Consider the following 25,441-nt stretch of genomic DNA (forward strand, 5'->3'; position numbering starts at 1 on the left):
CACAATGACTAGCTATAGGTAGGAATGTATATATGGACATAGATATACATGTGTATGTGTGTGTATATATATATATATACATGTGTATACATATAGATGTACATGTGTATATGTGTAAATGTATACATGTGTGGAGATATATATATATATATACATATGCCAATAGCTAGTAATTGTCAACAAAAAAAGTCAAGTTGGTTGTTAGACAACCATTTTCTAAAAACAGGTCTTAATGTTTCAAGAAACTTGAAAGCCTGTACTTTTCACCTGCAGACCCTTTATGCATGTGGCAAATCATCTCTGAAAGCCAAACCTAACAAGATTCTCTTCATCTGTTTAAAAATGACAAAGCAGAAAGCTTTGAGGATATGCATATAGATGAAAGGAAATCAGGTTGCTCTATTATGTTTGTATAGTTAGTGTTAATTTCACTGAAATTTCACCCTGCTCCATTTATTAGATAACTAAGACATTGAACTTTGAGAGATGTTGAAAGCACACATGAAACGTAAGTAATCAATCAATAGGGTATAATGTTTGAAGACTGTTAGGATATACTGATTATTCAGATAATTCATTATTTTGTTAACACCAACAGCATGCTTTCCTGAAAAAAAAAAATCATTATTCAAACAAAAGTATTCACCATAGAAACGACACAAAGAGGAAGATAAACATCAATTTTTTTTAAAGGTAGTAAAATCAGGGCTCCTGGGTGGCTCCGTCGGTTAAGCAGCTGACTCTCGATTTTGGCTCAGGTCATGATCTAAGGGTCCTGAGATGGAGCCTCGCGTTGTGCTCTGCACTCAGTGTGGAGTAGGATTCTCTCTCCCTCTCCTTCTGCCCTCCTTGCCCCCCAGTCCTGCGCATGCGCGCTCTCTCTCTCACCCCCACCTCCTAAAGAAAAAAGGTAGTAAAATCATGTAACATCATTGGACTTTCAGCTGCTTCTGTGTTCTAATCTGGCAGAAGTGTTCGTAAACTGTAAGTGAATACCGTTAGTCTTTCTTTTCATAAAATGCAGTCATGACGGGGATTTAAAATTTTAAATATTGAGGAACTTTATATATATAAATTTTTATATATATATAAAATTTATATATATATAAATTTGACTCATGGATATACTTTAAATTTTTAAAAAATAAATGTAATATAGGTCATTTCTACAGGACTTTTTTTTTTTAAGATTTTATTTATTTATTTGACAGAGAGAGAGAGACAGCCAGGGAGAAAGGGAACACAAGCAGGGGAAGTAGGAGAGGAAGAAGCAGGCTCCCAGCAGAGAAGCCTGATGCGGGGCTCAATACCAGAACACTGGGATCACGCCCTGAGCCAAAGGCAGACGCTTAAGGACTGCACCACCCAGGTGCCCCAGGATTTTTTTTTTTTTTAAATGAAGTAATACACTTTGGGACCGGTTTTGTTTAAAATAGGCCCATCCTCTCTCTTCCTCCCTATTTTTTTTTTAAATAACAAAATGTATAGCAGAGCACTCCTTGATGTAAATTTTTTTTTTTTAAGTAGTAGTTTGCTTTTCAGAGTCTGCCTCTGAGGGTGGAGAAAGAATGGAGGCATAAGGGTCTTTTCCTCTATCCCAGATAGGCCACAGCCCCGACCTCAGTTCAGCCACATTCAGCATCACGAAAGGTTCTACGAAGCTCTGCTCTCTCGAGAACTACAACCAAAACTAAATTCCTGACCTCTATGAAAACATTAGGAAGCTTCTGGCTTTAATTTTTAGAACTCTGATAAAATCCGGAGATAGTATTCACTGAAAATAAAAATCAAGTCTGTCCGTGCCATCTCCCAAGGGAACTTCCACCTTTTTGGTTTCACTGACATTGCTAATAATGCCCTAAAAATACCCTTTTTCATGATAAACCTATTAGATAATATCTTGATAATACCCTCTCCATGGTGCACTATGATCCGAATTACTTTGCCATTGGCTGTTACTAACACGGACCAGGAATTCCCTTTGCAACGAGTGCTTTCCTGTTGTGAATTTTTAGAGGTCTTATCATCAACCCAATCCTTAATAGACCAGTACAGGAATAAATGCTGCTTTGGCTACCAAACTTTTACTTTTACCTAAGTCAGTCTAGTCTCAGCACATATAAAGCTGATAAGCCAGTGCAGTTATTGTGACGCTCTCGGTAAGAGAAAAATCAGATAATTTAGGTGTGTTAGGTGTGATCAACCGATTTGTTTCTTTTGCTCAAGTCCCACCCTCTGAGTGACAGGTGGGGGACAAAAGGTCAAGAAGGAGTCCCGCCGAACAAGTGCTTAGGATGGTGTTTAATACAGCAGAGAGCCAAGGTACAGGAGGAGGGGACACAGTAAAGAATGTAGAGAGGGTAGATACAATAAAGAATTTCGGTTTATGATCTGCCATCTGCTATTTGAAGGAGGAATAAGTTAGGGAAATAAGTGACCTTCAGTTCTCCATACATGCAAAGTTAAGTTAGTTATTACAAAAGTTTTGCTGTTGTATGTGCTGAAAGAAAAGCATATGCATTTAAACATTTTTTAAAAAATAAATCACTCGATAGGCTTAAGAAAAATACTCTAGTTCATATTTCATTGATCTGACCTTTTGATTCAAGATCAGGGAATGAATCCAAGATGGAAACCAAAAAACAAAACAGAAATGAATCATTTCACCATGAAAAAGGCATTTCCAGTCTCAGCTAACCTCGACTAGTTTTTATTGCATTATTTTTGAAATGCCAAGAAACTGGCTTTGGCCGTATTTGCCGTCTAACTAAATCACAGCTGTCAATATGCAATTGCTTGCAACAATTAGCTAAACACCATTATTTGACAGATTCCCTGGACAGGGACACAGATGCTCTAGGTGTCTAACACTGAATCAAGTAACAGTCAGGCGGGGCTGCAGCACAGGGAGAGAAGTTGGTACGTCCTTGCCCAAAGAAGGGGTTTCAAACAGCCTTCATTTGCCCTGATCCTACAAGTCCTTTCTGGTTTTCAGGAATGGATTGTGGGATTGGCTAAAGAGAGGGGAGGGGAAAGCCACCAATTCTGGATTCCTTTCTTAAGGACATCAAGGGGAGAGGAAGAAAAATAGAAATACAGATGTGAAATGGTAATGGTATACAACATGGAGAAAAGAAACCTCACGGAACTTGCTAGCAATTTCCACCAAAGCAGTAAACCCCTTAACAGAAATTCAGTACAGTATACACATTAACAACTTCACCACTGCTAGGGCTGCTGTTTCAAGCCAAAAAATTAACTACAATATGCAAAAACAGAATTCTCATAAGATTTGAGAAAAATAGAGTGAAAAGGCAATGTTAGCTAAGCTTTTAGCTAAGTCCACTCTTAATGGCCCCCAGTATTTAAACTATCATGGATTAAAGCCATGAAAATAAAAATTTCAATTTGAAATTTTATTAGCATGTTGCTAAAATGGTCAATAAAAACATCAACACGATAGGCTTTGTTGACATAGTTGGAAACCTGCTCTCTCACTTTTAAAACTTTATTTCCACTTCCCCACCTTCTAAGATTTCTGTGTTAGGAAAAGCCAAACTAAATATACTGGCTATGGTGCTGTAATAATGCTGGTTTCTGGAATGTTGCCATGTCTTCCCCCTCCCTCTCCGCCAACCCTTTAAAAAATACGACTGTTTTTGAAATGCAGCCCAAGGAGGGAGCAGTCGAGGTTTAAGAACAACAAACGACCTTCTCCACAAATTCAAGTTCCCAGACACCAGGTGAACCTTCCGCTTGCCGGGGGCGGGGCCCGCGCTCCTCACCAAATTAGCTGCGCCATTTTCCTCTCGGGACCAGAAAGGCTTCCCTTCTGCCAGCGAGGGGGACTCTCAGGCAAATGGGGTGGGGGGTGGCGTTCGCTTCCCTCGGTGGAAAGGAGTGGAAGCAAACCCAATAGCTTTGCCCGGAGCCTGGAATACAATGTCAGGAGACTTGGGGCTGGAGAGCTGGAAGAGTGCCGGGCAGCCTCGGGATAACCCGGAGTCCCGAAGTGCTCGCTTGTGGAATTATTCACAAGTGCCTAAGGGACGGGCTCGATTTCTTGGAAATCCTGCAGTCTGGGGACACATTCATACAGGAGCTGAACTGTGCCCTGAAAAGATCATTTCTCACCTCCGACTGGTCTGTGTGTGCGCGTTTGGGGCGGTGATGGTTCCCTTTACAGTAGGTCGGGTGACAGTCACGGACTAGTGACCCGCGGGGAAAGCCACGTCCCTGCTCCCCTCAGCCCTTTCTCCTTTCCCCCGTTACATCTCAGAGGGAAAGCGCACGCTGGGTTTCCCGACACCATCACCACCACCGGGGATCTCAGCCAGGCGCGCACAGCTGCCCTTTGGTCCGGGGCCAGTTCCTGAGACTTCCTGCCACTTGCCGGAGGGGTGCGAGGGTGCAGCCTGGGCACTGGCCGCCGCAGGAGGGCGCTCGAGGGGGGGAGTCGTGGATCGCCAGCCGGGAGGCCCGGGTGCGGGGAAGGGAGCGGGGCGCGGGGAGACAGGAGGAGCAGGCGGCCCCCCACAAGGCTACTCCTTGTCGTCCACGAAGTCGGCGAGCTCCTGGAGCACTCGCAGGCGACCACTGGCGTCGATGCGGCGCTTCTCGCGGATGAGGTCTTCCAGGCTGTGAAACCTGGCCGTGTGCACCTTGTTCTCGCCCAGGTGCACCTTGAGATAGTACTGCTGCTGCGGGGGCTGCGTGCCGGCCGGCACCTCCCCTCCGGCCTTGAACTCCCGCTTGCCAAAGCGGCACCAGGCGGCGAAGCTCTCCGAGTTCGTCCAGCAGATCTCCTCGCTCTTGAGGCCCAGGTGGCCGCAGGCGTTCTGCACCACCAGCTCGGCCACCAGCGGGCGGTAGCGGTACCAGCTATTCACCACCCGGCCCACGTTGGCCGCGCCCGCCTCGTACAGGCTGTCCTGGCGGATCTCGCCTTGGTGCAGGTGGATGATCTGCCCGCCACCCACGTAGACGGCCCAGTGCGGGGCGGGGGCGGGCGGCTCGGGCGCCGGCTGCAGCCACAGCAGCTCCAGCAGGTCGCCGGGCTCGCAGAGCGCGGGCAGCGCCGTGACAGCGTAGACGCTCAGGTCGGCACCCTGAGGGCCGCCGCTCACTTTGGAGAAGATGCATTCCTGGCCCCGGAAGGCGGAGAACTGAGTTTCGTTGAGGACCAGCTGGTGCAGCAGGTGGTGGTGGTGGCGGCTGGGGCTCTCTGGGCAGGGAGTGCAGCCCGGGGGGGCCTTCACGCCAAACTTGTCGGGCTGGCCGCGTTCGTCCAGGTCCTCCTCCTCATCCGAGAAGAAGTAGGCGACCCCGACCCGCAGCTCGTCCTTCTCGATCCCCGACGGGTCCCCTGTGGGCAACTCGCTGTAGTTGAGGTGGGTGATGCGGTCCAGTTGGTTGCCCATCAATGACGCGGCTAGGCGAGGGCCAGGAGCGGGGATCTGCGGAAGCACAGACGAAAGGCAGAGACAATGATCAGAGTCGGGCTGCCCCTCCCCAGGACGTGCAGTGCCCCTGGGACGCCCGCCCGCCTACGCTCCGGTACTGGAGTCACCCGTTCCTCCCCAGCGGCAGGACAGGTGCAAAAGCCACCAGTCCTTGGGGAGAGAGCAGACGCCAACACAGCCTCAAATCCCGTCCGGGAACCCGGTCCAACTCCCACAACAGAAAAAGCAGGCGGCTGGAAGGCGTGTGGGGTCCCAGTGGGGCGGACAGCGCGGGCTGTGGCAGCATGGGAGACGGACACCCCGAAAAGGACCGAGGGATAGGTTGAAAGGAAGAAGGAGCGCCTAAGGCCTCAGAGCTTGGAGCAAGCTGCGCTCACATTTCTGTCCCCACCCTCGCCAGCCCACCTCTCAGTTTTGCGCTAGGTCGCACTCCTCCCCTGACAGCGCCTCGCACAATGACAATCGGACACATTCGCAGACACTCACTTGACACCAGCAAAATTTTGTTCACTTAGGAGTCCAGGCACTGACAGGCTGATAATGTGATAATGTCACATATGCACAATGACAAACCTTCGCGACGACACATTCAGACCCCCACATTCGTACACAGTTCTAACCCCACGCTTGCACGCTCGCCAGTGCACGTACACCCACGCACCCGGGCACACCTGCCCACACAAGCAGGTGCACTCTGCCCCTTACTTCTCTTGCCTTCTCCCCAGCAGAGCCAATCGGGCTGCGCCAGGGCGAGGCCGTTCTGTCTAAAATAACCTAACAAAGAGGAAAGGGAAAGATGGGGGAAGCCAGTGCGGTGTATGTGTGCGGGTGCGGGTGTGGGTTGTGTGGGGAGGTCCACTTTCAGCCAAAAGACCCCTTTCCCTCCTACCCGGCACAGGGTCCAAACAGTCGGACGAAGAAAAACCGTTTCCAAGGCAAAGAAAGCCGCCTCTCCGTACCCGTGATTTCCCTGCTCCCGAAACCCCAAACTCCTTTAAAGTCTCCTGGTCCCCATGGGTGCTGCGGAGGCGGCGGTGGCGAGTGGATCCTGGGCGGCGCGTGGGGTTGCGGCTCCGCTCTGCCCCGCGCGGAACGGTGCGGTGCGGTACCCGGCGCGGTGCCCGTGCGCCTGCCGGTCCGCGCTAGCTGGGGCGCCCGGTCCACCTGGGCAGTCCCGACTCGGTTCTGCTTTCCTCCAGCGGAGCTGAAGACTCTAAGTAGCCTCAGCAGCTGGTTCCAGGGCCCGCCCCGGGACGCGCTCATTGGTTGGGGCAGGTGCCCAAGGCCCCGTCAATCTCCGTGAGGGGGGAGGGGAGCAGGGGCGGGTCTCCAGCGCGCGCTCCGCCCCGGCCCGCCCGGCCCCGGCGCACCAGAACGCGCACAGACCCCGGGAGTGGAGGTGTGAGCACCCGCGGAGAGCGCGCGAAGGGTGCGGCGCTTCTGCATGGCGCTGCCGCGCGCTTCCACCCTCGCCCCCCACCCGCCCAGCTTTTCCTAGCCGATCCTGACTGACGGCGGTCCGCCCGAGTTCCGTTTTCAGGGAGTACAGACTCCAGCGGCGAAGCTGAGTCTGCGGGTGGAGAAGAACCCCAGTGTACCCAGGCACCGAGGGCGGCCCGGGCGGAGAGCGATATTGTCGGAGGCGGGCACCTAGGCCCTGCTAGGCACCCCGGGAGTCTCGGTTCCCGACGGCCCTGGGCTGATCGTCTGCCCACAGACCTTTCCTTGCCGGCACCGAAGCCTTTCAAATTGTGCCTACGACGTTCGGTTCCTCTCTGATCCGTGTGAAACTGCTGACCCAGCACTGGCGCCCGTTTAAAAGGAGCACCTTTGACAAAAGCTACTGAAAATCTGAGCCTTGGCCAGCCCTTTCCCTAATTGGGCCTATGATTTGAGGCTGCGATTTTTTACGGAAAGAGTGCGTCACAAATGCTTAAGCCAAGCCCCAGAGCTGCCTTTTCTTAGGGATTTTTGTTTGGTTTTGTGGCAGAAGGGTGTCCAGCAGTAATTAACGATTGCATTGCTGGACGGAAAGTTAATGAATGAATGAGTTCTGGATATTGGGTATTGAAAGAGGACTTTCCTACGTAGGAAATTCTAGATCAGTAGCTAAAAAAAGCTGATCACACTGAGCCTTGAAGTGTTCTTGGACATCTGGTTTTACTTTCAAGAAGGCTGCTGAAGGTTTTCGGTGAATCTTACTCTCTTCCCCAGGGAGAATCGGGTGCTTCCTCTTCGTGGCCCTTTGGCAGCGGGCACTAACTCTTAGAGCTCTTACCTTTTTTCTTTTTCTTTCTTTTTTTTTCTTTTTTCTTTCTTTCTTTACTTCGTCTTCTTCTTTTTTTTTTTTTTTTTTAATTACAAACCTGTGTTGACTTTCTTGCTCTTTACAAAGTGAACGCCTGGAGGATTGGCCTGCCTGCTACACAACTTTGTATCCTGGACGTCTTTCACAATGCCGACTGTACGGCCCTTTCCATCAGCAATCATAAGGATAGAAACAGCCTGACCACTTGTCAGTGGGGAGGCACTATGCTAAGAGGTTTAAGTGAGTGACTTCATCCTCATGCCTCTGGAGAGGATTCTCTTATACCGTCCATTGCCACAGATGAGGAAGCTGGGCCCAATATTCCACTGCCAGCAATCTCTCCAGGGCCTATGGAACTCCACCGCCAGTCTTTAATTTGGCTCTGCTGTTCATTGAGTTAATAAAATCTTGTTTCATGAAATGAGAAAACTGGTGTCCCAGAGAAGTTACCTGAGGACTGATGGCACGCTATAAAAACACTTTCTTTTTTAAGTAGACAATTCGTCTTAAGTATCGTCAAAGTGCTTTCTGAAGGTCTCTGTATACCCCACAGCCTCCAAATGCAGTGATTTATCAAAATTACATGCTTAGTAAGTATTGCTGGAGGAAATGGTTTTAAAACCACCATCTTATACATTTTACGTACATAAATCTTTTCAGAAATTTGGCCATGTGCAATTTATAAGAATACAAGTTACCATCCTTGGAACCGGCCACAGATTGTGATGACCTTTTTATACTCTCTGTAAATACTAAACAATTCATTTTGGCCCTGACGTCAAGGGAATTGAACAAGTGACTTCAGAAATCAAGAAGTGAGTCATTGGTCTGGTTGGAAATGGGACTTAGTGATCTCTGGGAGGGAGTATCTGAAAAGTTCATTACTGGTATCTGAGAGGGGGGCACATTGAAAGTAGCTCTGTGCTTGCTGTTGAATAACCTCCTCTCTCTCTCTCTCTCTCTCTCTCTCTCTCTCTCAATGTCCTATCCATCCCAAGATCAAATCTTGTACAGAAACATTTATAACATATTTGCTGGGATGCCGTGTTCTGTCTTACTTGACCTATCATAGACTGTTCCAGACTACAGAGGAAGCAAGATGCTCCTCTTTGCTTAGCACCCCAACATTCTAAAGGATAACGAACAAAATATATTGTCGGGGCTTCAAAATATAGTGTCAAAAGTTTAAAACATCAATATGTAAGTTTTGAATCTCCTTCCCATCCCCTCCCCCTGCCAGGGTAAGAACCTTACAGCTTTAGTAATCACAAGGGAGAATAAATAGCCTGAGAGTCCACCTGGGAATATAAAGCAGAGAACACACTGACTCTGAAGTACGGAAAAGAAGGAGTTCAAGTAAAATAAGGAAAATGCATTTCCTCTTTGTAACCTTTTGGCAATAACAAAGATAATAAAGTAAGAAGTAGGCCAGTCAACGCAATGGATTCCAATATCAGAAAACCTAACTTTTATTTTCATCACAAAATATTGTCTGGTAATTGTCTTGTCTATTATTCCTCCCCCCATTCTGCTTTTTTACACTGGAGAAATACAGTTTTCCAAAAGAAAAATATAGTCATCAAAAGCACAAATTCTGGAAGCCAATTGATTTGAATTTTCCTTCAACATTTTCCATCGGGGTAACTTTGAGTATGTTATAGAAACTCTCTGGATGTCAGTTTCTTTCTCTGTAAAATGTGATAAGAGAGCATCTATTCCATTAAGTTGTGTGAGACACAGTGTCTGGCACATGGTGACCTTTCAATAAATACTACCTATTATGAATGTTACTGGTGGAAGTGGAGAGAGGGTCCCATGTCCTACTTGTTATGACAACTATCCGGGTCTGTCTGTTACCCCAGGGAACAGGTAACCCAAGATGGAGTGTCCAGGGCTGTCCCTGGCTGGGGTGTGGGACTGCTTCTTTCTCAAGGTGGCGAGAGCCCTGTCTATTCCAAGACTAGTTCAACATCTAAAGCTCTGTATTGATTTCTGTGTGCAAGCCCTGGGGCTGATCACATCCTGTGTCCTGCAGTATTTTGAATTGTTTTTACATGAACATTTTCTTGTGTGACGAATATGTACAGAAGAAGGTTGGCAGAGGAGTGATTAGGAGTCAGATATATGTGGGTGTGTGTGTATATATATATATATATATATATATATATATATATTGCCTTTCCTGTTGGTGCCATCTGGTGTATCATCTTCCTTCTTCTCCTCTTGGTTCCTTCATCACTACATGAAAGGCTTTTCCTCAAATTTCACTGACCACGTCCTTGGGTCAAACTGTCATCCTTTAACATTGGCCCAAGAACAGAAGGAATGTTTATTCTCTGACATCATTGCTTGCTAAAAATGATTTTTTTTCCTGTTTTTAATTGTGTGTCCTACGTTAGCATTTAGCCTTTCACGAACTGCCCCTTTCTTGTCCTGGACTACCTTAGGCTCCCAGCGTGCTCACCCTGATCTTGGCTAAGGAACACTCTGTACCTGTCTGGGGCCGAGACCGTACCATGGCCTCACCAACCCCATTTTCTTTCCTCTGGACGCACAGCTCAATTACATGCCCCTGCCTCACATGCAGATCAGTGGGCACCATCTGGCTGAGTCCGACCGGTACAATGCGGGGGGAAGGTTAGTAAGCCACACCCAGGCTTGGCCCCTGAAAGTAAAACCACTACCATGATCTTCCGAGCACTTGTTTTATCTCATTTGGTTATATGTGGAGGATCCGTGGTAGAACTCCAAGAATTTAAAAGATGGCGGCGCCGCTAAATGGAAGGAGGCCGGGTTTCCTGGTCAACTAAGTAGAGCAGGAGATTCGCCTCTCAAACAACCTGTATCAAACTGGGATGTGAGGGAGAAATAAATCTTACTGAGTTACGCCACCAAAATTTTTTTGACTACTTGTTAGAGTAGGAACCTATCCTGATAGGTGTACTCTTCTTTATTTTAGAATTCTCTCAGAACAACAAATAGTCTATCCCCCTTCCCTTTTTCCCTTAGTGTCTGTTCTCACCAGGAAGATCCGCTTTAGCACGTTCCGTCAGCAGTAGAGGCATCTGTCTCTCTAGGTACTACCCCATATCGCCCTACTATTTGTTTCCTCGAAATTCACCTCCATGTGACTAACTTACCTGCCTTCTACCTTTTCTCTTGACCACAAAAATGGCAGGGTCACCTCCCTGCAGCTAGTTCTAAAGAGGATCCAGCTTCCCCTTAACCCCTCATGCTTAACTTTCAATTTCTTCTTACGGCCCCCCCCTTTTAAGTTGGGATTCCACGTTGTCACATTTCCTAGTTCCTTCCTATAACTGGATATTCTCACCAGAGTTTTTTTAGTGGCTTCTTATCATTCTGCCTTTAAAGACTCCTAAAGGTTGTCTGGACGAAACTTTCAGCATTTGTGGGTTTAATATGCTCCTGGATGTGGATTATACAAAGATGTCTCAGTCCAGTATAATCATTTCTTTGTGTTCTTTTCAGATTTTAGGAGAGTATGTGCCTTTTGCATTGGGCCGCTTCTATATGATAGTGATGGTAGAGCTCTGGGTAGGGCTGGGTCGCTATGACACAGGTGCTGCTGGCTTTTTCTCCTGTTTGGAATATCCTTGCCTGCCATCCTCATCTGAGTGCTAATCAAAATGCATAACCCGTTCAAGCGTCAGTCCCTCCCACGTGTCTGTCCCCTCGCCCATTCTAACGGAGACCGTCCTTTGTGCTCCCTTGGTACCATGTTAATACAGCTCACTTACCAGACTGAACTAGAATCATTGGTTGGTCTTCTTTTCTTTCTTCCTTAATAGACTAAGAGTTATTTGAGGAAAAGCTCCAAATCTAGTTCAAATTTATAATCCCTCTGCTGAGCCTGGGGTTTGGTGCAGAGCACACACGCGACAGATACGCCTTGCCTGACTCATTGCATGCGTGAGCCATGGCCACCGTTTTATTTAGCGAGCTGTTGGTGTTTGTTTCTGTTTCAGCTTTCACCCATCACAGTGCCCCAACACCTCGCTCATGCTCTGATCTACGCGGTGTGTGAGAAGGTTTATTACGTGATAAGCAGTATGGGGTTTCCAAATGGTCCTCTGGCATCATCAGGAGCCTGAAGTACAGCTTCGCAGGCTGTACCCCGGATTTAGGGCAACTTACCGGCAGGATGTGCTCTGGGAATCCGCATTTTAAACAGTCTCCCCGAGCATTCTAGATGCAGCATGGCAATCACTGGTCAAACGCTTCTCAAATGTAAGAAATGATTCTTATTCTCTCGGGTACAGTGATGCCCTAGAAGAGTAGGCACTTAATAAATACTTGGAATTAGATTCTCCAGACATTCTGTGGTCCGTCTCTAACAGAAGCAAGGCTCATTTTGGACTTGTGTATACTAAACTGGAAATGTATCCATTTGCATTCAAAGGTGTGTGAAGTCAAGTGGTTTTTAAAAAGTCTTATAGCTGTGTGGCAGAGCTGAGCATTTCTCTCTCTTCTGTTGTTTAAACTCCTATGCCCCAGCCCACTATTCTTTTTTTTTTTTTTTTAAGATTTTATTTATTTATTTGGGAGGGAGAGAGCAAGCAAAACAAGAAGAGCAGGGGGAGGGAGAAGCAGACTCCCCCTGAGCAGGGAGCCCGACTGGGGCTCGATCCCAGGATGCCCAGATCATGACCTGAGCCGAAGGCAGCTACTTAACCGACTGAGCCACCCAGTCTGCTTTCCTTCCTTCCTTCCTTCCTTCCTTCCTTCCTTCCTTCCTTCCTTCCTTCCTTCCTTCCTTCCTTCCTTCCTCTTTTCGTTTTCCTTTTCCTTTTTCGTTTTCGTTTTCTTTTTTGAGAGAGAGAAAAAAAGGGTGGGGCTAGGGAGGCGGAGAGGGAGAGGGACAATCCCAAGCAGCCTCCAGGCCTAGTGCAGAGCCCAAAACAGGGCAATCTCATGACCCTGAGATCATGACCTGAGCCAAAATCCAGAGTCAGACTGAGCCACCCAGGTGCCCGCCCCCCAGTCCACTTTTTCTAATAGGCTGTGGTTAGAGCAGAAACTTGAGTGAACAAGGAAGCTCTGCTCCCAGATGGTTAATACCGTGTTTGGCTGTTGATGGGGTAATGATTGGAACTCCTGGGCTTGTCTCCGCAAAGCACAGCTTCTCAGCCGTTCATGTTGCTTCTGAATTCCCTTCTACAACAGTTCTTTTTCCTGGCCCATTTCTGTCAAAGACCAGTCCGTCGGCCTGTGTACCGAAGGCCATCTCTTCGTGCCTCCTCGAGAAACTCCTGCTTTCCCTTACCTTTTCACTTCACCTGCATTTATAATCCTACTTGTTCTTCTAGCTCCTTCCCAGTTGCATGTAAATGCTTCTAAGTCTCTCACATCTCGAAAACACCCCCTGACTGTAGGTCTTCTCCGAGGTGCACTCCTGTCCTGAAAGAGTTGACGATACACATTACGCCCCAGCCCCCCTGCAGCGTGTCTTCTGTGCCATCACTGTCCCGAGTGGCTTCTTCCCGGGGGGGCTGGTGACCCACTGCCACTGAAGCCGGTGGATGCGTTGGGTTCTTATCTTACTTGCCGTCCCGAAGCACGGGGCACAGCAGACTACCTCCTCCTTATTGAGAGAAGATTTTTCTTCACCTTCCGTTGTACTTCATTCTCCTGGTTTCCTTTCAATTTCTCTGGCTATTCTTCTTATGATGTTTTGTGGGCTCCTGTCCTTCAACTTGCCCTTTTAATACTGGTTTTCTCCAGGATTCTGTTCTCCAGTTCTCTTCCCAATGCGTTCTCATTGCATAATCTTGTCTGTTTCTTTGACTTACGTCGTATTTCAGTGTGATGATTCCATAGTGGAAATCTCCAGATCCCATATCTCTCCTGAACTACAGACCCAAATGTCCAGCAGCCTAGAAGGCCTGTCCTGTATCTTTTCCACAGACACCCAATGGGCAGGCTGTCCCGAAGTGAGCACTCTGCAAACCTGTGCTTCCCTTTTGGTCTGTCTTCTTGGGGGCGGGACCATTGCCCTCCCTGTTTTGCCAGCCAATGCGTGGGCACCGTTGATTCCCTCACCCTCAGGCCCCCATATAACCATGTCCTACTCCTGGTCTTTCTCTCTCCTGCAAGTCTTTCTCGTCTTTCCACATTAGTCCTTCCCTGTGCTGCCACCTTGGGCCCAAGTCAGCCAGAACTCCCATCAGAATTGCTGCAGCAACCTCATTGTTTCCCAGACAACAGTGTTGTCCCTTCCATTGTCTCCTATACTGTAACCAGACAGATTTGTAAAGCGTGCATTTCTTTAGGCCCCTTCCCTTGCCCTGCTCTCCATAGGGTCCTCCTCGGTGACTCTCCCTCATGCTGGGAAAACAAAGCCCCCATGCGGCTCCAGGATGCAGCCCTTCACCACTCCACCTCCTCTTCTCATACCCGCCCTCCTGCTTCTTGCTTCAGCCTTGCTGAGTCAGGCGGTTTGTTTTCACCTGTTTCTCTGTTTCCTTGCTCTTTCTCATGTTACTGCTTTTGTTCCCTCTGCTAAGATTCTTTCCTCCAATCTTACCCTGGCAAGACAGTCTGTTCTTCAGGTCTCAGTTTAAATTCACCTCCTCCTGGCAGCCTTCCAAGAGTTACCAAATCTGCAGTAGGTGCCCTTCACAGCACTGTCACTGCACCCTGTTCTTTCCCTACAACATTGACATTGCTTCATTCCTTGTCTATATGCACTGCGAGGCTGTGAGCTCTTTAGGAGCGGGACTGTATCTGCGATGTCTCCCCAACCCCACCCCCAGCAGAATCCCCATCACTGAGCTCTTTCCTTCCTACCAGGTGGAAGTTTAATGCATATTTGTTGACTAGAACTGCACTGATAGTGATAGCACCTGTGAGTCAGAGGAATCCTCTGTCTTTCCCTCTGTCCTTCCATTATCCCTGTCTTCCCCTCCCACTTAAATTCCCCATACAACCTATACCATAGGGTAGGGCATCTGTGGTAAACTTGTAATAAATACATTGATAACGGGTAGAGACACTTTAGAATTCAGTAAAAGAGGGAAAGTGCTTATTTTAAAACAGTAAAGAGTAAAGTAGCCACTTAGATTGACATGCCACTTGTTCTAGGCGTTGCCTTCTGGTGTCTTGGCGCATTGTTGTAACTACCAAGCCTGATTCATTATGTTTTCCTTGCTGGGGAATTATATATATCTTGATGAGGTATTTATTTATTTATTTTAGTTATCAAAAGTTTGGATCTAATCACAGATATGGTACATAGTTAATAAAGTAGGGTTTCTATTTAAAAACACATACTTAGCATGCCACTCCTACTAACACACACTCAGCCTACTTCTAAATTATTGAGGGTAAGGAACGTAGCGTGTGCGTGTGCCCATGCTCCCGTTCCATCGTCCCTGCTTTAATGTTGTCCTAATTGCTCTCTGTGTCATTGCCTTTGATCTTCATATCCAAGCTTGTCCTCTTATCATAGGAGAGTAGCTTTAGTGGGTGGATTCCGTCTTGGAGTGCCTGGATTCAGATCCCGGCTCCACTCTTATTAACTGTGGGGCCCTGGCTGAGATGCTATTGGCCATATGCCTCAGTTTACTCATGTTTAAAATATGATTAATAATAGTATTTTGCCTTAAGGGGTTTTGGTGAGTATTAAGTGAGATAATATATTAAAACACTTAGCATAGTGTCTGGACCAGAATAAGGTCTTAACAACTATTAGGTATGATTAAAGAACTCTGCCCAGCTGAGTCCAAAGCACTTTATATCTCCGTATTCCTCCTTTATAATCCTCTGTATTATTCTATTATTCTGATTATTATTCTACTGGAGATCATAGTGTTAAGCCTGAATATTAGACCCAGAATATACCTTAGATACTATCCATAATATTAACTTGACATTTGATTTAAAAGCATTTAATTTTGGGACGCCTGGGTGGTTCAGTCCATTGAGTGTCTGCCTTTGGCTTAGGTCATGATCCCAGGGTCCTGGGATCAAGTCCGACAACAGGCTCCCTGCCCAGTGGGGAACCTGCTTCTCCCTCTGCCTACTGCTCCCCCGCTTGGTGTTCTCTCTCTCTCTCACACACACAAATAAATAAAAATCTTTTAAAAATTAAAAAAATAAAAACATTTATTTTTTTTAAGATTTTATTTATTTGAGAGAAAGAGTGAGTGCAAGTGGGGGGAAGGGCAGAGGGGGGAGAGAATTTCAAGCAGACTCTCTGCTGAGCCCTGAGCCCAACTTGAAGGGCTCAGTCCCACGACTTTGAGATCATGACCTGAGCTGAGATCAAGAGTCAGATGCTTAACTGACTGAGCCACCTAGGGGCCCCTTAGAAGTATTTATTGAGCTTGTGCTCTGAACCAGACCTAGGGCTTGGGCCTGGGAGGTCAAGGTGAAGCGGGCACATTTCCTGTTCCCAGTGGTGTTCACACTGGGCTTGAGAGCTGATCAGGATGTGAGTGAACGCAAATAAATAGAAGCAATAAAAGATTTTAGAAGCGTGTAAAAGTTAGCACAGAGGAGGGAATTATTAACCAAGGGAGGGATCCAGAAGAGGCTGTGTAGAACGGACATGATTTTTCTGAACAGGAAGGAGTGAGGCCTTTCAGTTAATAGGAGCAGCACATGGAAATGCTCAAGAGTCGTGACAAATCTGATGTTTTCAGAAAACCTCGAAGTGGTTTGGTGTTGGAAGAATGTGAAATAGGCATGAGCAGGTCAGGAAGGGGCCCTTACGTGATACCATTCTAGGACTGGGTGTTACGAAATCCATTCTGGTCCATAGCATCAGGTTTATACTGAAGGGGAAAGGGGCCAGAGGTGAGGAGACCACTGACCAGGCTGTGGCCAGAGATGGTGTCTTAGCCCCTTAGGCCACTATAACAAATGCCCTAGACTGGCTGGCCTCAACACAAAAAATTTATATCTCACAGTTCTGGAGGCTCAAAGTCCCAGATCAAAGTGCCAGCATGGTCAGGTTCTGGTGAGAACCTCTTCCTGTCTTTCAGATAGTTGCCTCCTTGCTGTGTGGTCATATGGGGGAAAGAGAGAATCAGACAGACAGACAGGCAGGAGAGAGCTCTCCTGTGTCTTCTTGTTAAGGGCACTAACGCTATCATGACAGCTCCACCTCCCCCAGGCTCCATCTCCAGATACCACCACACTGCGGATTAGGATTTCCACATGAATTCTGGGGTGGCACGGACATTCAGTCCATGGCAGTGGGTAAACAGTCCTGAGGGCCTGGAATAAGGCAGAGGTCACAGGGACATAGAGGAGCATGTGGCTTTGGGATATCCACACGAAGTAGATCAATAGTGATTAGCGACTATCTGGATAATTGGGATAATGGGATGAGTTGGGTCACTTCCCACTCTCTGGATTGGACATCTGAGTCGTGCCTGGGGTTAGCTGGGAAGACTGGCTTCACAGACCACAAGTTGCTTTATGAAAAAGTATTTCTACTCCTCGTTCTACAGCTCATAGCTCTGCAACATATGAGCCACCCCCAGCTGCTTCTGAATAGCTGTCTTCCATTATTAACAATCATTCAGCAGGGCTTGCTTCCTTACTGTTCTTTAAATACATGACATGACTTCCTGCCTTTAGAGCTTTGATCACAATGTTCCGTCCACATTGCATGTGCTCTGTATTCCCCACCTAATCTATCCTTGAAGGTGACTCTCATTTTACCTCTGAAAACTCCCAGCCACTCAGAATGGAGCTGCCCTCTGTTCTGTCTGATTCTCCGATACATTTCATTGTTTCTCTGGGGCAGATACAATGCTATGTTCTCATAGCCTCCTACTCTCTTCTGAGGGACACAGGAAGGTGATCTCCAGCTTCCCCACGGTTGGAGTTTTAACCCCACGTGTGCTAGTCCTCACCCATGGGAAAAGGAGCTAATGTGATGTGTCCCCTCTGGCCGGCCGAAGACAGGGAGCAGTGTCGAGAACTCCCCAGCTTTCACCTCTTCTGTCCTTGCATTTCGAAGGAGGAGCTCTAAAGTGGTGCGGTTGAAGACAGAAGGAACCAGGGATGAGAGCCGCCAAAGAGAAATAACTGACTTCTGGTTAGATTTTATATGAGTGACCAAAACCAGCAACAGCTAAAGCTTGCTTGTGGTGAACTACAAGATTTGGGGAATAATTTGTTAACACGGCGAAGCATGGTCTGTCTTAGTATGACCACTACTATTTGGTGGCTCTTACAGTGCAGGAACAAAATCAGAGATCGTTTTTTAAATTTTGTAATTAATTAATTAATGTATTTATTTGACAGAGAGAGAGAGAGAGAGAGAGCAGGAGCAGGGGAGGCAGAGGGAGAGGGAGAAGCTGACTCACTGCTGAGCAGAGAGCATGAGGTGGGGCTCGATCCCAGGACCCTGGGATCATGACCTGAGCCAAAGGCAAACTACTTAACTGAGCCACCCAGGTGCAACACCCCACCCCCTGCTTTTTTTTTTTTTTTTAAATCTCACGCTGTGCTTCTCCTGGTTCTTAAAAAACATGTTTTGAATGGAACTGAAGTTTTGGTGACTTGAAAAAAGATTTTTCTCAGATGGGAGAAAAAGTGATAAACCCAGTGTCAACAGCTCCATCCACTTTTGCTTTCCCAACTTTTATTTTTCTTTCTTTTTCTTGTCTCTCTCTCTCTCTCTTTCTCTCTCTCTCTTTCTTTCTTTCTTCCTCCCTCCCTCCCTCCCCTCCCCTCCCCTCCATCTCGCCCTCCCTCCCTCCCTCTCTTTCTTTTTCTTTCTTTCTTTCTTTCTTTCTTTCTTTCTTTCTTTCTTTCTTTCTTTCTTTCTTTCTTTCTTTCTTTCTTTCTCTTCCTTCCTTCCTTCCTTCCTTCCTTCCTTCCTCCTTTCAATTAATGCCTTGTCCTGTGTATCTAAATTTGTTTCTTCAGGCAAGAAATTGAGCAACGTTCATTGGCCAGAAATTGGGAATCTCTTAGTCGTGTTCTACTGAATCATCCTTTGCATTCATGGGTGGGCAAGAGAGAAAGGGAGTGAAACTTGTCCTTCTGAGTATCAACGTTCTTTGGTAGAAGTAAGCATGCACTTGTATTATTATTATTATTATTGTTGTTGTTGTTATTATTATTATTATTTTTGAGGGACACAGGAATGCTGACCTCAGCCAGAGTGTTAAGTGTTGTTATGCTACCAGTGAGACTGGGTCCTCCTGTTTCCACTTGTGCATAAGCAATCTTTTACTGCATTTTCCCTTAATATCTCTGTTTTGATGTAATGCCACCAATTTGAAATGTGTATATATTGGCTTCTGCCCTTGAGGACCTTCATGAGAATGAGATGTTTTAACTAAAATGAGACACTAACAATTTCCTTCTGCCTTGCTATTTATTTTGTTACAAAAGCTCCTGTGCATCCAGGAGACTTTGATTTTTCAAGTTTATTATCTCAAAAGTGATTTTAGAAATATTAAAATAATAATACATGATAGAAAAGCAAAGGAGAAATTCCATCTGCATGACAGTAGCTATTTTTGAAATCCTCAGGTCATCTTCTCCCAGTTTGAGATACTAGTGGAATCTCTCTCTCAACTAATTCACAGGGCTGGTTTCAACAGAAAATTTGAAACGCAGCACTTTCTGTTTTCTTATTTTTAAATGCAAGTTGCATGTTGAAGCCAAGTTCTCTCTTTTTTTTTTTTTCAAAGAAAGTTTAATATGAGACAAAAGGTGTTAATGAAGCAAAGAAAACCCTCAATAAGATTATAACTCTAATAATTTTTATGCAACAAATAAAGTATCATACTATATACATAATGAAATGTGGGAAATACACAAAAAATTAGTAGAAAGCAGATAGTAATTATATCAATAAGGCCATGAAAAATCTAGTAAACAAAATAGAAAACATGTAGCATTTTTAAATACATATATTTATGTATTTTTATATTTATGTTATGTTATTTAATTATAGATTTATTTTATTTGTATGAAAGTAGATTAGCTTCCAGATCAAACTTTACACCTCCCAAATAGAAGATATGAATTCTTTTCTAGAATCCATAGAATATATTTTAAATTAACCGAATTTTGGACATAATGGAAATATTTATATATTTCTTAAAGTTGCATAGTATAGACAGTGTACTTATACTTCAACGTAAAAATTCTTTTTTTTATAGGGGCGCCTGGGTGGGTCGGTTGGTTAACTGTTTGCCTTCAGCTCAGGTCATGATCCCAGGGTCCTGGGATTGAGTCCCACATAGGGCTTCTTGCTCAGGGGGGAGTCTGCCTCTCTCTCAGCTCATACGCTGAAATAAAAAATAAAATAAATAGAATCTTTTTAAAAATTCTTTTTTTAATTATATAAGTTTAGGTGTACATCATCATTATAATTCAGCATTTGTATACGCTACAAAGTGATCGTTCCCAAAAGTCTAGTTACCACCCATCAGAAGAATTCTCTCTTTTGATTATGGAAAGTGTATGCTTATTATGCTTCAAATATTCTCCCCCCCCCCCCCAAGATCCCTCTTTCTGGAACGAAGGGAGAAGGACTAGGAGAGTTAGCTTTTTTCCTTTTGTCCCCTCTGTGGTGCTAACCAGGAGAACTTCGCCCTGCAGTGGGAATCTGGAGCCTTGGGTTAGCCCTGACATCTCTGGGTGGCTTTGAATCAGCACATGCCTTCTAGTTTGTGAATTACGTAGGTTCGGACTCCATTATGGTGTCAACCAGGAGTACCCATGAGAACCAATGAGAGAACATCCTTAAAACCCACATTCCTAGTGGGTGAATCAGAACAGGGCTGGAGAGGGGTGGGACAAGATACCGGTAGTTTTCAGGACCTTTTCAGAAGACCATGTTGCCATGGATTCATCAGTTGACATCGTGTGGAGGGAGGCCTTCATGAAAGTGTTGGGGGTAAATGGGAGAGATGGGAGTCTGGAGTCAGAATACACAGGTTTGTCGTGGGGACTGAGAGATAGCCCCCGGAGGCTGGATGCCTGTGGAAATGGCCCACAGCAGGGCGCACCTCCTTCTCTGGCTTCAGCGAGCTCTGTATTTGTTTGTTTTATGGTGTGTACGTGTGCATTAGTTTGCAGTGATGATGATTGTTTTTAAAATAGTTTTTTCTTTTTCTTTTCCTTTTTTTTTTTTTTTTTTTTTAAACCTCCTTCCTCCAACCACTGCAGTGTTCCAACTGCTCTGGGCATTAAGGTAAAACCCTTGCCCTCACCAACCCCCTTACAGGACCCGGCCTTCCTCCTAATGGACTAATCTAAGAGCAAGACATTACTTTCTTGACCTTCCTGGAATGCTTGTGTGTACCCTTTTGGAATCATTCTATTTTATTCACATGTCTGTGATTTTGTCTGGGAACTGTGTGCTTCTTGAAGCAGGGACTGGGTCTGCTGCTTCTTCCTTGTACTTCCTCTCCTCATTGTGCTGTGCATACAGTAGGTGCAACATGCATGCGAGGTGAAGAAGTAAATGTAGATCGACAGAATGGTAACGATTAATCGATGAGAACGTTGGTAACTAGAATGCATTTTATTTGGAAGAGATTAGATCATGTTAATACCTGCACATGTCTTTCTAGCATTGCTTCAGACTAGATCCTGGAGCCCGGGATCTCCCATTTCCAGATAGAAAAACTGAGGCACAGAGAGTCTAGAGCTTGGTCAGATTGAATAGAATGCAAATCCAAGAATAAATAGTGGTAACTAGCCTCTCCCACTTGCATATCAGCTAATCGTTCACAGCAGTGTGAGTTAGGAGGCACAGGGGTATTTGCATTTTGGGGTTGAGGACCTCAGGCTCAGAGAGGGGAGGTGTCAAGCAGGACATTACTGAAAACGTGCTCTCAGGGAGGTAATGTTACAATAAACAAGACAGACTCATCAGTCCTGACAAAATGCTAAGTACAAATTGCTTAAGAACACATAAGGTGGCGGAGTGCTCTGATGGAAGACAAGGGGATTGGGGCAGGTTGGCGAGTGAACATGGAAATGAAGCTCAGGAGATTTGGGGATTCTCCTGGCTGTCCCATAAATTTCTCGTGTCAGCAGGACAAAGTTAATTCCTTTGTTTAGCCTCAGTTTCTTCTCCCACAGAATGAGAGAAATGTGCCAGGTTATTCATAAAGTTACTTGTAGCTCAACTGTACTTACTCAGATATATAGGGATGCCATATTAGAGGCTGAACAGTTTTATAATAATGTCATACTTTACTGATTTTCATGATTCCAAAAAACTTTTATGCGTAAAATTGTGTTTAAATCAGATTATCGCCTGAGGTCCTTCAATGTTGGGGACATATAAAGATGACTGAGAGATGATTGAAATACAGAGTTGGTAATTGGAGTTGTTTGTACAATAGCCCCCCGTACCCCTAGGGTATGTTCCAGACCCCTCGGGGATGCCCAAAACCACTGATTGGAGCAAACCCTGTATATACTGTGGTTTTTCCCTTATACATCCATGCCTATGATAAACTTTATCGTCTAGGTGCAGTAAGAGATTAACAACTAATAATAAAATAGAATAGTTATAACAGTGTACTGTCATAAAAGTTATGTGAATGTGCTCTGTCTCACAAAATATCTTATTGTACTGTACTCAGCCCTCTTGTGGTGATGGGAGATGAAAAATTCCCACCTGATGAGGTGAAGTGCGGTGATTGATGTAGGCCGGTGACCTAGGGTTGGGCTACTGTTGACCTTCTGATGCTAAATCGTCTGCTTTGGACCAGCGTGGACCAATCACACTTAACTGAAACTGTGGAAAGCAAAACTGTGTGTGTGTGTGGGGGGGATACTGTGAAATTTGCAGTGTCACATGATCCTGGAGCAAAGCATGAAGCCCGTGTCACCCTCTCTGAGGCTCTCTTCTCTCCTGTCCCCAGGGCCTGGATAGAATAGGAATCTGTCACCTCGTCTCCACTAGTTTTATGATCTTGGATAAAAACTCAGTTTCTTCCTTGAAAATTAGGAATAAAATCATCAGCCTTGCCCCTTCCCAGGGGCTCTCGTGAGGGTCATATTCGGTAATGTGTGAGAGCATTCTATAAACCGTACAACACTCCACAAAGTGTCCTGTGAGTATGAGGGCTTCTTGATGACGACACCAGTGACCTCTGGTCTTCTGTGTGGCTGCGGGGACAGTGACCAGCTCCCCTTGCCTGGATCACTCAAATCTGGCCTCAAAGTTGGACTCAGGGAAACGAGTGGAACGATCCCGTTTCACTTTATCTCAATCCCTCGAGTTAGCTGGCTTGTTTCCCAGAACCTCATCAAAATAGAGTACGAGGCAACTGGGCTGGCCAGCTCAGAACAGAGAGGAAGCCCATTAGGACCTCCCCTCTGCTGGGTGCTTTCTTTACTTGCCCTCATTACCGGCCCCTGTGCCTTATCTCGGTGTGCGACCTTGAACAACTCCCTTCCCTCCCTGGACCTGGGTTTCCTGCCTTTTCTAATTTTAGAGGGTTTGACGGGGTGATTTCTGGACTCTGTCCAACCTCTTGATTTAACCAGGTTTTTAAATGAAGAGTTGCGCGTATATAAAACAGCATCAGGGGCCCTCCAGTGTTAAGTATGCGTCAAGCTAGCAAGTCCTTGCCAGCAGGGGAGGGGGGAGCCTGGTGGCCTCCTACAGACTTTTTCCTTTTTCTGTTTTTTCCCCCAGCTGAGTCAAATGGGCTTGATTGGAACACAGGCCCGTTGCCAGATGCAAGCATGGGTCCCACTGTGCTCTCTGATAGGCGGCACTGGCTCAGGAATCTCGAACGCGAGCTTTTCAGCAGCTGGGGATCCAAAGGCTCTGGGCAAAGATGGTGGTCAGGTCCAAAGGAGCTGAGGAGTGAGAAGGCACCCCCGGAGCTCCTGGGAAGGCCGCTCTGCCTCTTTTCCCCATGCGGATAGGCAGGACCTGGGTACTGAGCCTTATACTCCAAAAGTCCTGTCCCTAGGACAGGGATGGTCATTGCACTCCCTACCAGTTAAGGAACTTTTAGGAGGGAGGGAAGGGACATGCTTCTCTCTGGTTCTGGTTCTGAGAACGTCCCTTACATTTTCCTGTGGGCAGCATGTATGTGACAGATCACTTTCTGAGAATTTATTGAACATTTGCTGTTATATGCTCCTTTCTGTGTCCATAATTACTCCACAGGTTTCACATTTAAAAAAAAAAATTAGACAGGGCACTGCAAAACGTGTAAAACGTAGCAAAAAGTAAGCATTTCGTTTTTATTGGGACAGTTGTCCCCAGATGACTGAAGCTACCCCTCATTTCACAAACAGACCCCACAGGGGAGGAGCTCACAGGTGCAAGGAAGTACCATCACAGGTAGCTTTGTGGTCAGGGCACAGTTCCCACCCTATCCCTGATCCCTACTATCAGTATGGACAGCTTGTTTCTATCTGAGCCTCATTCATTCTTTCTCTCGCTCTCTTTAACAGACGTTATCAGATCCTTGCTGTTTGGCTGACACCGCTGAGTGTAAAACCAAAGATGAGATAATGAAGGACTCCCCTGTCTTAAGGGATTAGAAGCCCACCATGGATAACATGGGCACCATGGGTAATAGATCAGTACCGTAATGTTTTCGGAGGGTCAGCCTTCCGTGTTCTTATCTGTAGGTCTGAAGGTGTGTTATAGGCACGTGGCCCATCTTCGGAAATTGTAGCTGTTGGCTTAGTTGTCATTGCTGTTATAAAAGAGCACTGTTGGTGAGTCCCAGTTGACGAGTTTGTGGGGCTCAGGATCTCTAAGCTGGCTTTTTAAGGGCAGATATGATGTCTGTGGACAAAGCAAAGCTGGGAGGGTCTTTCAAATGCAATTTTTGCCATACAAGCAGAATGATTTCCCCCCGGAAGTGCCAGCGGAAGGGCTAGTGCTTAGCCTGAGCTGCCAGGAAAATTCTAGCCTGTGTGGAGAGAGGTGTGGTGTGCACACCCGCTGAGGTCCACCATGACTCCCTGAAACCCCGCTTGAACCATGTCACCTTATAAAGAATCTCCTGAGATTTCAGCATTTCTTGTTTTTAGAATACAAAAAGTAAAACTATTTCAGCCTCCCCAAAACATTATGGTATGCTGTAGTATTAGTAATTAGTTGTGGGTTTCTGCCTTTTGTAGGGTAGCATTTTGTTTTAACATAATTTCTTCTTTAAATATTTACTGTAGTTTGCTATGTACTTTGTCCATTCTTTCTGCCTTAGAGGTTCACCCTTTCATCTTCCTGCCTGTAAAGGGCAGCTCTACCTTTCATACAGTGAGACTGTAAGGGATGAGTTCTTTACGGTTAATATGTGAGTCAACATGCTAAATAAATCACAGGACTGATTTAAAAACCTTTGGTGTATATGCTAATCCCTTGTTCCAGAAAATTCAGTTAATGTGTCTGGATGCCCACAGCCAGACCTCTTCTCACCAGGAACTCCACATTAAGCAAGCTCTGGTGGCAAAGCCTCCTTATTCAGGGGCGGGCAAGGTACTTTCCCCCAGCCCTTTGTAAAGTACACAAATGGTTGTCTTCTAGATATTCTCGCTCTCCTTTTGTCCCCTCATTCTACTTTCTGGCTCCTTCCCTCTAAGTCATTCATGCCCTCCTGCTGGACCTGTGGCCCAGATCCCATTCCTCCAGTTGCTGACCCCCATTTATGCATTTTCTCTAGCAGGACCCCTATTCCCTCCCAACCTC

At 46.1% G+C, this 25,441-nt stretch overlaps 1 protein-coding gene across 2 annotated transcripts; it reads right to left on the minus strand.

Annotated features, from left to right (window-relative positions):
- Positions 1 to 516: 516 nt before the first annotated feature.
- Positions 517 to 6,664, minus strand: LRATD1 (LRAT domain containing 1). Of its 2 annotated transcripts, none has more exons than XM_045807102.2 (2): positions 6,422 to 6,664; positions 517 to 5,456 (listed from the first exon to the last, which is right to left on the minus strand). In XM_045807102.2, exon 2 carries the CDS (start codon positions 5,418 to 5,420, stop codon positions 4,542 to 4,544), a length of 879 nt encoding a protein of 292 aa, XP_045663058.1. In that variant the 5' UTR covers positions 5,421 to 5,456; positions 6,422 to 6,664; the 3' UTR covers positions 517 to 4,541. The 2 variants fall into 2 exon arrangements, with proteins under 2 accessions (XP_045663058.1, XP_087719976.1); XM_087863850.1 differs by having other exon boundaries at positions 6,352 to 6,642.
- Between the last annotated feature and the right edge of the window lie 18,777 nt (positions 6,665 to 25,441).

This window comes from Ursus americanus, chromosome 7 (assembly GCF_024610735.1).
Source record: "Ursus americanus isolate L20-20 chromosome 7, mUrsAme1.1.p, whole genome shotgun sequence".
Classification (NCBI taxonomy): domain Eukaryota; kingdom Metazoa; phylum Chordata; class Mammalia; order Carnivora; family Ursidae; genus Ursus; species Ursus americanus.

Bases quoted from the DNA above. Each gene is read 5' to 3' on its own strand.
- LRATD1 (XM_045807102.2), bottom strand. From the start codon at position 5,420: ATGGGCAACCAACTGGACCGCATCACCCACCTCAACTACAGCGAGTTG.